At 73.0% G+C, this 12,730-nt stretch overlaps 2 protein-coding genes across 2 annotated transcripts; both read right to left on the bottom strand.

Annotated features, from left to right (window-relative positions):
* Positions 1 to 19: 19 nt before the first annotated feature.
* Positions 20 to 4,665, bottom strand: LOC104018367 (bactericidal permeability-increasing protein-like). Its single transcript, XM_087750269.1, has 15 exons — positions 4,280 to 4,665; positions 3,992 to 4,106; positions 3,772 to 3,900; positions 3,518 to 3,673; positions 3,323 to 3,386; positions 3,155 to 3,215; positions 2,919 to 3,010; positions 2,609 to 2,821; positions 2,428 to 2,487; positions 1,500 to 1,667; positions 1,186 to 1,253; positions 850 to 892; positions 549 to 612; positions 393 to 469; positions 20 to 315 (listed from the first exon to the last, which is right to left on the bottom strand). The coding sequence occupies exons 1-15, from the start codon at positions 4,434 to 4,436 to the stop codon at positions 274 to 276; spliced, it is 1,509 nt and encodes a 502-aa protein (XP_087606395.1). The 5' UTR covers positions 4,437 to 4,665; the 3' UTR covers positions 20 to 273.
* Positions 4,666 to 7,918: 3,253 nt separating this feature from the next.
* ID1 (inhibitor of DNA binding 1) lies at positions 7,919 to 8,920 on the bottom strand. Its single transcript, XM_087750177.1, has 2 exons — positions 8,340 to 8,920; positions 7,919 to 8,196 (listed from the first exon to the last, which is right to left on the bottom strand). Exons 1-2 carry the CDS (start codon positions 8,823 to 8,825, stop codon positions 8,155 to 8,157), a joined length of 528 nt encoding a protein of 175 aa, XP_087606303.1. The 5' UTR covers positions 8,826 to 8,920; the 3' UTR covers positions 7,919 to 8,154.
* Between the last annotated feature and the right edge of the window lie 3,810 nt (positions 8,921 to 12,730).

The raw sequence follows: 12,730 nt of genomic DNA, 5'->3' as shown, positions 1-12,730 counted from the left end.
ACGCGGCCATGCCCCCCGCGGGAGTGGGACCCTGCCGGGGGGACGCGGGGGCTCCCCAAAACACCACAGGCACGCCGCCAGGCTGAGCCACGCTCCCAGCTTTAATCGCTGCCGAGGAGCCCCCGGCAAGTGGGGGGTCAGCGGGTCCCACAGCGGGGTGGCCCTGCTGGCCACGGGGCCACGATGGCACTGGCTCCCCGCTGGCTGCCAGCGGTGACGGTGATGGGGACACGGCTCGCGGGGGGCCCATAGGGTCCCGGGCAGCGGCTGGTCTCAGGACTGGTACTGCAGGTCTGTGGCGATGAGCACGAAGCCCTGCGGGGAGTCAGGGTGAGAGGGGGGACGCGGGGGACGCGGGGGCGTGGGGATGAGGGGACAGCGGCGGCACCCACCTCCTGCAGCGAGAGCCGGGGGCTGAGCAGGCTGAGGCCGTGCGGGGTGGGCAGGGGGACGCCGGCCCGGAGCCGCTCTGCGGGGAGAGCAGAGACGTGAGGGGGGACCCTGGGGCAGCCGGGGGGGGACAGGGACAGGATGGGGACAGCACTCACTGTTTGCCCAGGGCACCCCGAAAAGCCACAGCCCAAACTTCAGCAGGGTCTCCAGCCTCTTCACCTGCAGGACAGGCAGCGCCCTGAGCCCGGGGCAGGCAGAGCGGGCCGCGGCGCAGGCAGGGCTCAGCTCCCCTGCCAGGGCTGCACCCGCTGCCTGTGCAAGCGCCCGGCAGCGCGGGCCTTGCCCAGGGCCCACAGCACCCCCGAACCCCCCCAGGCCCCCAGCCCTGCTCCCAGGCGGGTGCGGAGCCCGAGGCTCCCCTTGGCTGCCCCGATGTGCCCCGGCATGGCCGCTTACCTCCACCGGGCCCACATGCGACGTCACCTGCGCCACGCTGAGCCTGGAGGGCGAGAGCAGGGTGAGAGCCAGGCACGGGGACGGGGACGGGGACTGTCCCCTCCCAGGGCAGGGACAGGCTGAGCCCCACGGCAGGGCTGGGAGCCTGGGTCCAGCTGAGGACCTAGCCGGGGTACGAGTGCCAGAGCAGCAGGCATGGCCAGGAGCCGGGGGCAGGATGGGGTCCGAGCAGGCGATAGGGGACCCGGGAAGGCAAAAGGCCAGAGGTGCGAATGGGGGGAGCTCCCCGGGGACCTCCATGGGGAGGCCGGACCCAGCACGAGGCTGGGGACTCACCCCGTCAGGCTCACGGTGCCCCCGAGCCTGTTCCCCGTGATGGTCGGCTTCCCCGTCACGTTGGCGTCCTGCAGCAAGAAGAGATGTCAGAAAGACGAGGGCAGTGCCTGCAACCCTGCATCACCCCAGCATTGCCCCAGCATCGCCCAGCGTCACCCCAGCATTGCCCCAGCATCACCCTGCATCGCCCAGCATCACCCTGCATCGCCCAGCATCACCCTGCATCACCCAGCATTGCCCAGCATGGCCCCAGCATCACTCCAGCCTGGAGCACAGGCAGGGGACCCTGTGCCATGGCAGCACCAGCCACTCACGATGTTCAGCAGAAAAGCGGGGACGCGGGTGGCATTGGGCAGCACCACGAAGGCCTCGGCGGAGCTGAAGAGGGCCCCGTGCAGGGCGTCGGGGTGGCAGGAGAGCAAGGGCTGCCGGCGGGCCGAGAGGTGCAGCTCCATGGGCTGGTCTGGGTAGCGCTCCTGCAGCTGCAGGGGATGAGGGCCGGGCTGGCACGGAGCTACGTGGGCACCGCCGGCACTGCGGGCACCAGCCCAGGCTCCCAGCCGGCCCCCACCACCGCCCGCGGCCCGTGTGCCCCATCACCGCCCTGCCCTGGGCTCAGTGCAGGCAGGGTGGGCAACGTGTCCTGTCCTGTCCTGCCCGTGTCCCATCCTGACTGCATCCCATCCTGCATCTCACCCTGCCCATCCTGCCTGCGTCCCATCCCGTATCCCATCCCTCCTGTGTCCTGTCCTGCCTGCATGCCATCCCGTGTCCTGCCCCTCCTGTGTCCCATCCCCTGTTCTGTCCCTCCTGCATCCCATCCCACCTGCATCCCATCCCATATCCCATCCCTCCTGCATCCCATCCCATGTCCCATCCCACCTGCATCCCATCCCACCTGCATCCCATCCCTCCTGCATCCCATCCCTCCTGCATCCCATCCCTCCTGCATCCCATCCCATGTCCCATCCCTCCTGCATCCCATCTCACATATTGTCCCTCCTGCATCCCATCCTACCCACACCCCGTCCCTCCTGCATCCCATCCCTCCTGCATCCTACCCCTCCTGCATCCCATCTCGCATCTTGTCCCTCCTGCATCCCACCCCTCCTGCATCCCAGCCCATCTCCCATTCCGCCCGCACCCTGTCCCATCCCATGGTCTATCCCACCTGTGTCCCATTCTCCCCTGTCCCATCCCACCCTGCCCAGTGCTGGGGACCGCTCCCTGCCCTGCGCCCACCTGAGGGGAGAAGACCCCCAGGCTCTTGGTCCTCAGCTGGAGCGGGAACCGCTGCGGGAGCTGGAAGGCGGCAGAGGAGTCAGGACGCCGGTGCCACAAGGCACGGGCGGGCGCGGGGACACGCCGGTGGGACCCCGAGGTGGCAGCCCTGCCCCGCAGCCACGGCCGGAGCCGTCCCTACCATGTTGCTGGAGATGTTCCTGCGCAGGGCCCCGGCCGTGAAGTACGCGAAGGCGGCCGAGTTGGCAACGAACTCGGTGACGGCCAGCAGCAGCATGGGCTCGTGTGCCGCGGGCAGTGCCGTGGGCAGAGCTGCAGGCAATGCCACGGGCAGCGCCACGGGCAGCGCCGGACAGGGTCTCTGCTGGCACTTGCCCACCCTGAAGAACTCCCCCTGCGCAGACAGACGGACAGATGGATGCAAGGCTCAGCCCAGCTCCCCCCACCCCCCGTTCCTGGAGCCAGCCCAGGGACACCCCGGATGACGTTACCTTGAGGGCGACGTCCCCGTGCTCCGCCGTGATGGCCGGTGGCCCCAGCAGGGAGTGGTCGATGGCGGCGAAGGAGTCCAGCTGGGTGGAGACTGCGGGGACACGGGGGCGGTTGGGGGGAGCCGGCCCAGCCGCCCCCTCCTGCAGCCCCCAGTCCCACAGACCCCACTGGGCACCAGCCCCCCCCCAGCATCACCTGGGCCGCCCTGCCCGGTCCCCGGGGTCCCCTCACCCACCTCCCGTGTGCTTCAGGGCAGCCTCCAGCCTGTAGACGCCCCTGCGGAGCTCAAGGCAGAGCTGGAAGCAGAGAAAGGCGTCAGGGAGCCCACGGACGGGGTCCCCAGGCTGCTCGCTTGGGGGGACAGGGACCCCAGCTCCCCACGGCGCAGGGGCTGGGCACCCACCTGCTTGTTCAGCTCCTGCCGCAGGACTCTCTGGGCCAGCGGTGCCAGCAGGTTGTAGAGCCAGCTGTGGGGCAGAGCGGGGTCCTCAGATCACCCCGGGGTGCCCCAGCCTCCCCCAGCCCAACGCCCCAGCCGGGGGCACCGGGGAGTCCCCGTGTGCTGGGGACGGGAGGGGAACAGGGGCCCTGGCATCACCTGTGTCCGCGGTGAAACTCCATGTGCAGGTCGGTGCCGCGGGCGTCGCAGCCGGCGCTCCACACCACGGGGCGGCCACTGCCATCCACGCTCACCCCCAGCACCGCCACCACGGCCAGGTCGTTCATGCGGAGCTCGATGGAGCCCCTGTCCTTGCTGGGGACAGAGTGTGTAAGCATGGGGACAGCGGTGGCCCCGAGCTGCCCTGAGCCGCCCAGGTCCCCATCCCTGTCCCCGTGCAGGTGAGGACTCACAAGGCGCCCAGCTGGGCTTCCCACTCGGCACCGAGCCGGATGCGGGCGCGCTGCACCGTCAGCCTCACCCCCACGTCCTCGGCGAAGTCCACGGCAGAGTCGTTTATCTGCAGCTCGTGGATGTGGATCCTGCGCGACATGGGCAGCCTGGGCTCGCGGCTGTCCCCAGGATGGGGACAGGGATGGGGACAGGGACGGGGACCCTGAGGGTGGCTCTTACCGGGGCACGGCGTAGGTGAGTGTCCCCAGAAGTGGGCTGTGGTAGGAGCCGTTCAGGTTCAGCTCATGTTCCTTCTGCAGCCGCGACTGCAGCAGCTCCAGCCCAAGCTGCCGGCCTGGGGCAGAGCAGGGATTTGGGGGAGGGTGCCGGGGAAGGGGCTGGGGTGCCAGTGGGGTGAGCAGCCGGGTCCAGGACACCCCTCCACCCCCCATCCCAGGTGGTCTGGGCATGGTGCCCCTCCACCCCCTGCCCAGGTCCCCCACGGGTGGCCAGGGGCGCGAGACTCACCGAATTCCAGCGCCCTCCGGGTCAGCCGGGCCTTGATGCCTGGGTTGGTGCCGGCCGCGGGCAGGCAGGCAGTCAGCAGGAGCAGGAGACAGAGCCACGCCGGCCCCGGTGTGCCCTGGGGATGGTGCCGGGACCTGGAGGCTGGAGCAGAGGACATGGCTGTGGGACGCCCGACAGCTGCGGAGACCCCGTCCCCGTGCACCAGCCCGGCCAGGACTTATACTGGGGATAGAGAGCCTGGGGTGACATCAGCCTCCTGCACACACGCAGGGGCCACCGCCGCGCTCCGGCCACCGAAAGCCCGGCCTTGCCCAACGCATGACTCAGAGGGGAAGCCGGTTCCCCCGTGGTTCCCCACTCGTGCCTGTCGTGGGAGCAGAGAAAGGCAGGGTCCCACGCCACACCGCTGCCGGCCCCCCGCCCTGGGGGCGCACGGGAGCCGGGGGCACCGGCCAGGGCTCCCCATGGGGGGCACGTGGCCAGCATGTGGGGACACGCAGGGACCTGGCTGGGCCAGGGTCCCAAGGGGCTTCAGCTGTGCCCAGCCCAGGGCAATGGAGGAGCAGGGGGACTCAATGAGTGGGTCCCGGGGCAGGGGGGCTGCACCGGGGGATGGGGCTCAGCCCGCTTGCGCCGGGGAGCGGCGGCTGTTCCTGCTTTGGGAAGGGCTCTGGGGACCCTGCGTGGGGACACCCGAGCCTCAGTGGGGGTCAGGGCGGCCGGGGCGCAGTGACAGCCCCCAGGGCCGCAGTGTGACGGGAAGGTCAGGACAGTCAGAGCGAGAGCAGAACTGTGCAATCCCCTCCGAAAAGCCCCGGCCGCAGGGGAGAAGCTGTCCGCACTCCCAAACCTGCCGGCGGCGGGACCGTCCCCGAGCCAGGGTGAGCCCCTCCGGCTGGACGGTGCCATGGGCTATGGCTGCCAGGAGTCCAGCTGCCCGCCTGGGCCCAGCACCAGGGTCCCAGGGATCCCTCCGGAGGGGCCGGGGCCCCATCCCAGCACCATGGGGGGACGTAGGGCCCACAGCTGACCCCACCAGAGGGACCGCAGCCCTGTGCAGTGCACCTTACGCACCCCTCGAGAGCAGCTGCCCGCTGGCCCGGGCCCCCCAGTGCCACCAACCATGGCTGCAGCGATGGCCATGGCCCCCAGTAGTGTCCCAAAGGCCAGTGCCGCCCCTGGCCCCCGGCCCCGCGCCCAGCCCCGGCCCCTCTATCCCCGAGTGCCCCTGCCCTGCACCAAGCCTCACCGTGGCAGGCAGTCGCGGTGCCCCACACCGCGGGGGCCATGGCTCCCAGCTCCGCCATGTCCCCAGGGCCGTACGTGGCAGCGAGCAGCAGGGACTGGCTCTGACGCCGAGGTCCATCCCGGGGCGGCTGGGCTGGTCGGACCAGAACGTCACCCGGTTCCCCGGTCCCTAATCCCTTCCGGGATGAATCAGGTCCCATGAAAACAGTGAGGGATCGGTTGGGGCGCAGGTGCCCGCAGGGCTGGGCCCTCCCTGGGGCTCTCCAGCGTATCCTGGTGTGGCCGCACTCGGCATCCCGGCATGTGGCGGGCGGCTCAGCGCTGCCAGCCCCGCTCCGAGCCTGGGCCAGCTCCACGCAGCCCCTTCCCCTGCTCCCTGGCTGTCCCAGCAGTGCCAGGCCCCCCGGCCGTGGCAGCCCTGTGGCAGTGCCACGCCACGTCCCCGTGCCCCGAGGCGGGGACGATGGCCAGGGCTGCATCGCGAGGGCTCGGCCATGGGGCACACGGGGCTTGGGCAGGGAGCGGGGACACATTGGCACGCACGCAGCCCCTCTCCCCATGGCTCAAGCCGGAGCTTCCACGTCTGCTGGCAGCGAACGGTCAGGGACGGCACCGGGGAGCGCGGCAGGGATGCGGCCGCCGTCCCGTGGCGTGGGGATGAGCCCCGGCACCCCCACACCTCCCCCGGCCCCGGCAGAGCCCCCCGGTCCCGGCAGAGCCCCTCGGCCCCGGGACCCTCCGGGCTCCTCGCCCGGGCCGTGCAGTGCGGGCGGGCACCGGGAGAGGGACCCAGCGCTCCGGGACCAGGAGCCAGCGGGGCCAGCAGCTGCCGCGGCGATGGAGGGGTCCCGGGGGGGGGGCACCGGTGGGGACGATGGAGGCGACCTGGGGGGGTGACGGAGGGGACCCGGGGAAGCGATGGAAGGGACCCGCCCAGTGACAGAGGGGACACTGATGGACGGGTTCATCCACAGGGCCCCGCAGCCCAGGCCCCCCGGGGTGTCCCCTGCTGCCGCGTCCCAGCCAGGACAAGGTTCCCCAAGCCACCCGCCCCTCTCGCCCCCTGCCAGGGGAGCTGCCGGGCTGGGGGACCGTGGCTGTGCACCCACGGGGCTGTGACCGTGCCTGCGAACGCAAACACATGTGAACACTCGTGCAAAGGCACATGCGTGCACGCACCTGCAGCCAGGGCCGGTCAACCCCTGGCAGCCCCAGAGACCCCCGGCTGCAGGAGGGGCCCTGCCAGGGCAGCCCCGGCCTGGCCGCCTGCCCCGGGGGCGGCTGGGGCAGCAGGAGACCCCCAGGGCCCCCAATTTGCCCCCGCCAGGTCCGCACCCAGCTGCGGCAGGAGGCAGCGGGTCCCCCGAGGCGTTGGTGAGTCAGGGCCCAGCTCAGGTCAGCGCCGCTGCCCGGGGCACCCCCGGCCCGCGGGCTTGCACAACCCCTGATGCAATTTCCTTCTCCCAAAAGCACGTCTGGCCTCAGCCCCACTCACAGGAGCTGCACCAGGGCGAGCCGGAACAGGACCGCAGGGACAGCACCCACTCACGGGAGCTGCACCAGGGCAAGCTGGAACCCCAGGGACAGCACCCCAGGGCTTGGCCCTGCTCACGGGAGCTGCACCAGGGCGAGCCGGAACCGCAGGGACAGGACCACAGCGAGTGGCACCCCAGGGCTTGCACCCGCTCCCTCCTGGGGCAGCGCGATGGGACTGTCCCCACAGCATCCCCATCCCACGACCTCGCACCCTGCAGCCGCCCGCGCCCCGGCTCCCATGCTGCGGGAGTCACAGGAACGCTGCGGGGTGCCGGCGGCCCTGCCGGGAAGGGAGGCAAGGGCAGGGCCCCGCTGCAAACTCCTGGCTGCCCAGGGAGAGCGGGACCCCACGCACCCCCGCCGGGCACGGAGCCCCGCAGCCGGCTCCCAGCCGTCCGTGTCCCCCCCCCCCCCCCCATCATCATCCCATCAAGGTGCCTGCCCAGGTGAGACACCTCCCAGTGCTGCTGCATCTCCCCACTGCAGAAATTGGGGTGCAAACCATCTTCCCTCATGTGCCTGCCCCAACACCCCATACCTGAGCCCGGGGAGGGAGAGGAGGGAGTGGGACACGGGCCCCACGGGAGCCGCTGGGCCTGGGGGGGACAGTGCCGGGACAGGGGACAGTGCCGGGACAGGGGACAGGCCACTCGAAGACCCCAGCACACCTGGGCCCACCACAGCAGCACACTGGGAGGAAACTGGGACCAGCCCACGGAAGAACACCCTTCCCCAGCCCCACCACAGGGACCCAGCCCCAGTACCCCGCAGCACACCCACCCAGCCCGTACTGGTCCAGAGGGGCTCCCCCCCGTCCCACGGGACCGCGGCGGGGGCAGGAGGCAGAGGCGTGCCTGCTCATCAGGGCTTGTTTAATAACAAAACTCCAGCTATTGTAGAACAATATTCTCCAGCATCATTGTAATATACAATACGGGGAATGCTCTCAGCAATCTGAGAAGGATACGTCCCACCGCCGCCGGGCAGCTCCCCCTGCCCAGGCCGCGGGGGACCCCCGGGGGCCCGGGGGGCGGGCGAGCCGGGGGGGGGACCCCCGGGGGCCCGGAGTCCGGCGCGGGTCCGGAGCGGTCTCAGCGGCACAGGATCCGGTCGGCAGCGGGGATGCACGGAGCCTGCGGGAAAAGGGGGGCGAAGCAGCCGGTCAGTGCTGGTCCGGGGGGGTCCCGGGGATGGAAGGGGGCGGGAGGACGGAGCAGCCCCGGGGAACCCGGCGGGCCCGGGCCGGTGCCGCGGGGCCCGGGGGGTCCGCACTCACCTCGGGGGGGTCCCCGGCGGAGGCGGGGCGGGGGGGCCCGCGCTGCAGCGCCAGCTGCAGGTCCCAGATGTAGTCGATAACGTGCTGCAGCAGCTCCACCTTGGAGACCCGCCGGTGCCGCGGCAGGGTGGGCACCAGCGCCCGCAGCCGCGAGTAGCAGCCCTTCATGTCGTACAGCAGCGCGGCGGCCGCCTGCTCCGCCGCCCCCGGGGACGCCCCCGGGCCCGGCCCGCAGCGAGCGGCCTCCCCGGGCCGCATCGCCTTCATTGAGCCGCCGGCGCCGGCGGGCAGCGGCGAGGGGGCGGCGGCAGTGACCTTCATGGCGAGGGGCGACCGGCGGCGGCGGGACCCTGCGGGCGGACAGCCGAGCGCGCGCCCCGCCGCGCCAATTATAGAGCGCCGCCGCTTGGAGGGCGGGGCCGCGGGGAGAGTCTCGGCCAATGGCGACGCCGCGGGGGCGGGGACTGCCCCGCCCACTCCATTCATGCGCCCCCGAAGGGCAGCGCCTTAAAGGGGCAGCGGCGGTGAGGGCGCGGCGGGCGCTCGGGCTGCGGCGCGGGGGTCACCGGGGGGTGCGGGGGGTACCGGGGTGCGGGGCCCGCCCCGCCCCCTCCCCCGCCATCAACGTGGGCAATCGCCCCGCGGGCTCCCGGTGCCGGGCTCCCCGCAGCCCCCCCCGGCCTCCCGCTGCCCCTCCAGGCGCCCAGCCCCGCTGCCCGCCCCGGGCCCCCCGCCGCCCCCCCCGCCTCCCCGGCGGCTCAGACCGTTAGACGCCAGGGCCGTGACGTCACCCATTCATAAAACCCCGCGCGCTGTCAGCGCGGCGCCTCGCGGGCGGTGCCCATGGCGACGGGGGCGGGGCGGGGGGCACCGGGACCCCCGCGGGGAGACGGGGGTACCGGTATCCCCACCGCGGGCAGCCCCGGGGCGGCCTCCCCCGCCCGGGGCCTCCCCGCTCGCCCCCCGTCCCGGGGCTGAAACCTCCGCGGAGGCGGCGGCGGGGCCGGGGGTCCCCGGGTTTGGGTCCGCGGGGGGGCGGGGGGGCGCGGGAGGGGGCTGCAGGGCTCCCGGTCCGGGCGGCGATCAGCGCTGCCGCTCCTCGCCCCGCACCCGGGGGGTCCCGGCGGCAGCGGCGGGGCCGGGAGCCCGGGGGGGCCCCGAGCAGCACCCCGGCCCCGCAGGGCAGCAGCGGGCAGAGCCGCGGCCTTTGGCCTCGCCGCACGCGCTCCCGGGTGGGCTGCACGCGTGTACGGACACACGGGCACACGGACACACGGACACACGGCCGCGAGCGCATGTGCGCGCACGCGGAGGCACGCACACAGATGCATGGGCGCACACAAACACGCGTGCACGGGAAGGGGCGCGCAGGCACGCAGACCCGTGGATGCACACGCGCGTGCGAGTGCGCCCATAGGTACACGCATGCACGTGCGTGCACACAGAGGCACGTGTGGATGAAGGCACGTACGGATGCACACACGTGTGCACACCGGGGCACGCATGCGCACACCCCGCCTTGCACACCGACGTGTGTGCCTGGGTGCAGAGCAGCCCCCGTTTTGCCGCGGGGCCTCGCTGCACCGAAGCTGCGCCGGGCTCCGCCGTGGGCAAAGCCTGTGCGGGACCGGGACTGGGGCACCCCGACCTCGCGCCGTGCTCGGCTGCCCCCCGCTCGCCAGGGCACGGGGCTGCCCCGCTGCGGTGGCACTGCTGCGACAGCAGGTCACGGTGGCACGGCCATGGGGACAGCCCGGACACCTCGTGCCCTTCCTGGCCAGCCCCGGTGCGGGCGCAGAGGGCCGTGGTGCCCTGCACTTTGGGGGGGTGGGCTGGGGCCAGACCCGGCCGTGCTCAGAGCCGCCGCAGCCGCCCCAGGCGTGCAGGGAGGCGAAGGCCTCCCCTCCTCTTCCTCCTCTGGGGAGGCTGCAATCCTGGAGAGCACGGATGGACTTTAACCCTGCCAGCCTGGCTGGGGGGAGCTGCATCCCTCTGTCCCTCCGTCCCTCCCTCTGTCCCTCCTCCCTGCATCCCCCATCCCGGTGCGGCGGTGTTTCCCAGGGTGGGCACGGCGCCAGGGTCGCCCCCTCCATTCAGGGCCCGGCGGAGGGCCTGGTGCTGCCCGGTTCCCACCGCGGCTCTCAAAACTGCTAATTAGCCCCCATCTGGCGGCAGTGGCCGGGCCGCGGCGGGGAGGCCGGGGACATTGTGCGCAGGAATGCCTTTCAGTGCCGCCGGCCGGCCCAGCGACGCCAGCTGCGCCGCCAACAATGCGCCACGGCCGGGACAAACCGGCCCCCGCGCCCCAGCGGGTGCCCTGCCCGCGGCCCCGAGCACCGGCCACCCCGGGCGGCGTGGGGACCGGGACGGGCTTTGCTGCCATCGCCGTGGTGGGTGTCGCGGCATGCGTGGTGTGGCCGCCCCGGCTGCTGGCGGCCCCGGTTCCTGGGATGCCCCCAGCTGCAGGACGCCCTCGACGTGTTGGGGTGCCGGGGCTGGGGCTGGGTGCTGGGATCAGGGCTGCCAGCGCGGCACGGGGACGCTGCCCTGGCCGCAGCTGGGCTCGGGGTCCTGGCGTGGCATGCCGGCCAGCGCGGCCGGTGTTGTCCGGCAAGACAGATAGCTTCATTTCCATGTCAATTCTGGGAACGGGGCGCGCAGCGCGGTAACAGCGGCCTCGGCCATATGGCGCTGGCTGGGCTCGGCCCGGCCGGGGGGGCGGCTGCTTCGCGCGGAGCAGGGGTTGCCCAGCAGCCAAGCACATCAAAGCCCCCCGGCCGCCCCCCGCCCCGCCGGGACCACACAGGGCACGGCCACGCCAGGCCGGCGAGGGGCCGGTGAGGGCCGCCTGTGCCGCGGTGCTGATGGGGACGGGGGGCAGCCAGCACCCAAGCCCCGGCAGCACCCGGTCACACCACGGGTCAGGCAGGGGCCCCCCCAGTGAATGGGACCCCCAAACCCGGGCTGCTCCTGCCCTGGCTGCGGGCTGGGCTCCCTCCGGGTCCCCATCCGCGGGTGGGCCCTGGGGCTGCGCGGAGCCTCCAGCCCCCCGTGCCCGCAGGATGGTGCTGAGCCGGGGCCGCCGGCACCCGCCGCACAGCTGGAGCGGGGCCGAGGCCTGAGAAAGCCCCTGCGCGTTCCCCTCCCGCCTTCTCCCTTCCCGTCCCCGGCTCCATCCGCTGCAGCCCAGACCAGCTGGAGCCAGGCGGCCCTTCCTGGGATTTATTCCAGCTTCCTGCCCCTCCTCGCCGGCTGGGGCTGGGGCTGCTCTCGGCTGCTTCCTCTCCCTGCTCACGGCCGCCGGCCGGGCGCCACCGCCGGCACCCACCACCCCGCAGGACCCCGGTTCTCACCGCCGGCACATCCGCTGCGGCTGGGCATCCCCGGCCCTGCACAGCAGGGGCTGCACCGGGGGGACCGCAGCACCCAGCACCCATCCCACCAACCGCACTCCCGGCCGCGGTGGGGAGGCTCTGCAGAGCCTTGGGGACAAGCGGCCCTGGTGTGACCAACCCCGTCGCAGGCACCAGCACTCCCCACCCATGAAACCACCATCCCACTGCCTGGCACTCGCACCCAGGGGTGCCCCCGGTGCACCCCCAGCTCAGCCCATCCCGCCCCGCTGCAATCCCTGGCAGCAGCTTGGCATGAGGGGAGGGCACCCAGGGCCTCCCCCACCAGCGGGCGCCTGCCCCGAGGGGCCATGGGTGGGGGGATCACCCCAAACCCCGCATCTGCTGGCAGCGGGGCAGGCTGGCGCTGGCTCCGGCCCCTGCTCCGGCTGGGCGCAGCTCTATGGATGAAGGTTTCCTGACGGAGCCGGTGCATTCGTGTTTCCGCAGCCCCCCCCGAGCCGGAGGGACCCCGCGGCGAGGGGAAGGTGGCCCAGCAGCAGCCCAGACAGAGCGGAGCCACGCGGCCGTGGCAGCGCCGGGAGCGGAGGTGCCGCGGGGACCAGGTGCAGCGGGCGAGCGAGCCCGGGGCCGCCGAGGCGCCGGCTCCGCTGGCGGCTCCTTACAGGGCCTGGTGTGCTTCCTTCCTCCCGGCCGGCCCCGGCTTATCGGCCGGGCAGGGCGAGGGGCGACCCCGCTCTCCTCTCCCCAGGCCTTCCGCTCCCCGCAGCCCCGGGAAAGCGCCTGGCTCGCTGCCGTGCTCCCGCTGCACGTACGGCTGGCATGAGCATCGCCCAGCTCCGCGGGGCAGCAGGGAGCAGGAGGGCGATGCCAGGGCTGGGGTACCATATGCAACCCCCAGCCCGTTCCCGCATGCTCGGGGGGCTCCGGAGGCGGCACGGGGACGGGTGCGAGGCCAGAGTGGCATCAGGCTCCCGCCGCCCGAAGCCAGGAAGGACGCAGCGCCTGGCAGGACGCGGTGCCAGACCTGCGCCAGGG

This window comes from Nipponia nippon, unplaced genomic scaffold (genome assembly GCF_047370975.1).
Source record: "Nipponia nippon isolate SJK-2023a ecotype South Korea unplaced genomic scaffold, ASM4737097v1 scaffold_13, whole genome shotgun sequence".
Classification (NCBI taxonomy): Eukaryota; Metazoa; Chordata; class Aves; order Pelecaniformes; family Threskiornithidae; genus Nipponia; species Nipponia nippon.
Note: the sequence above shows the minus strand (reverse complement) of the source record. Positions and strands in the feature narration are given on the sequence as shown.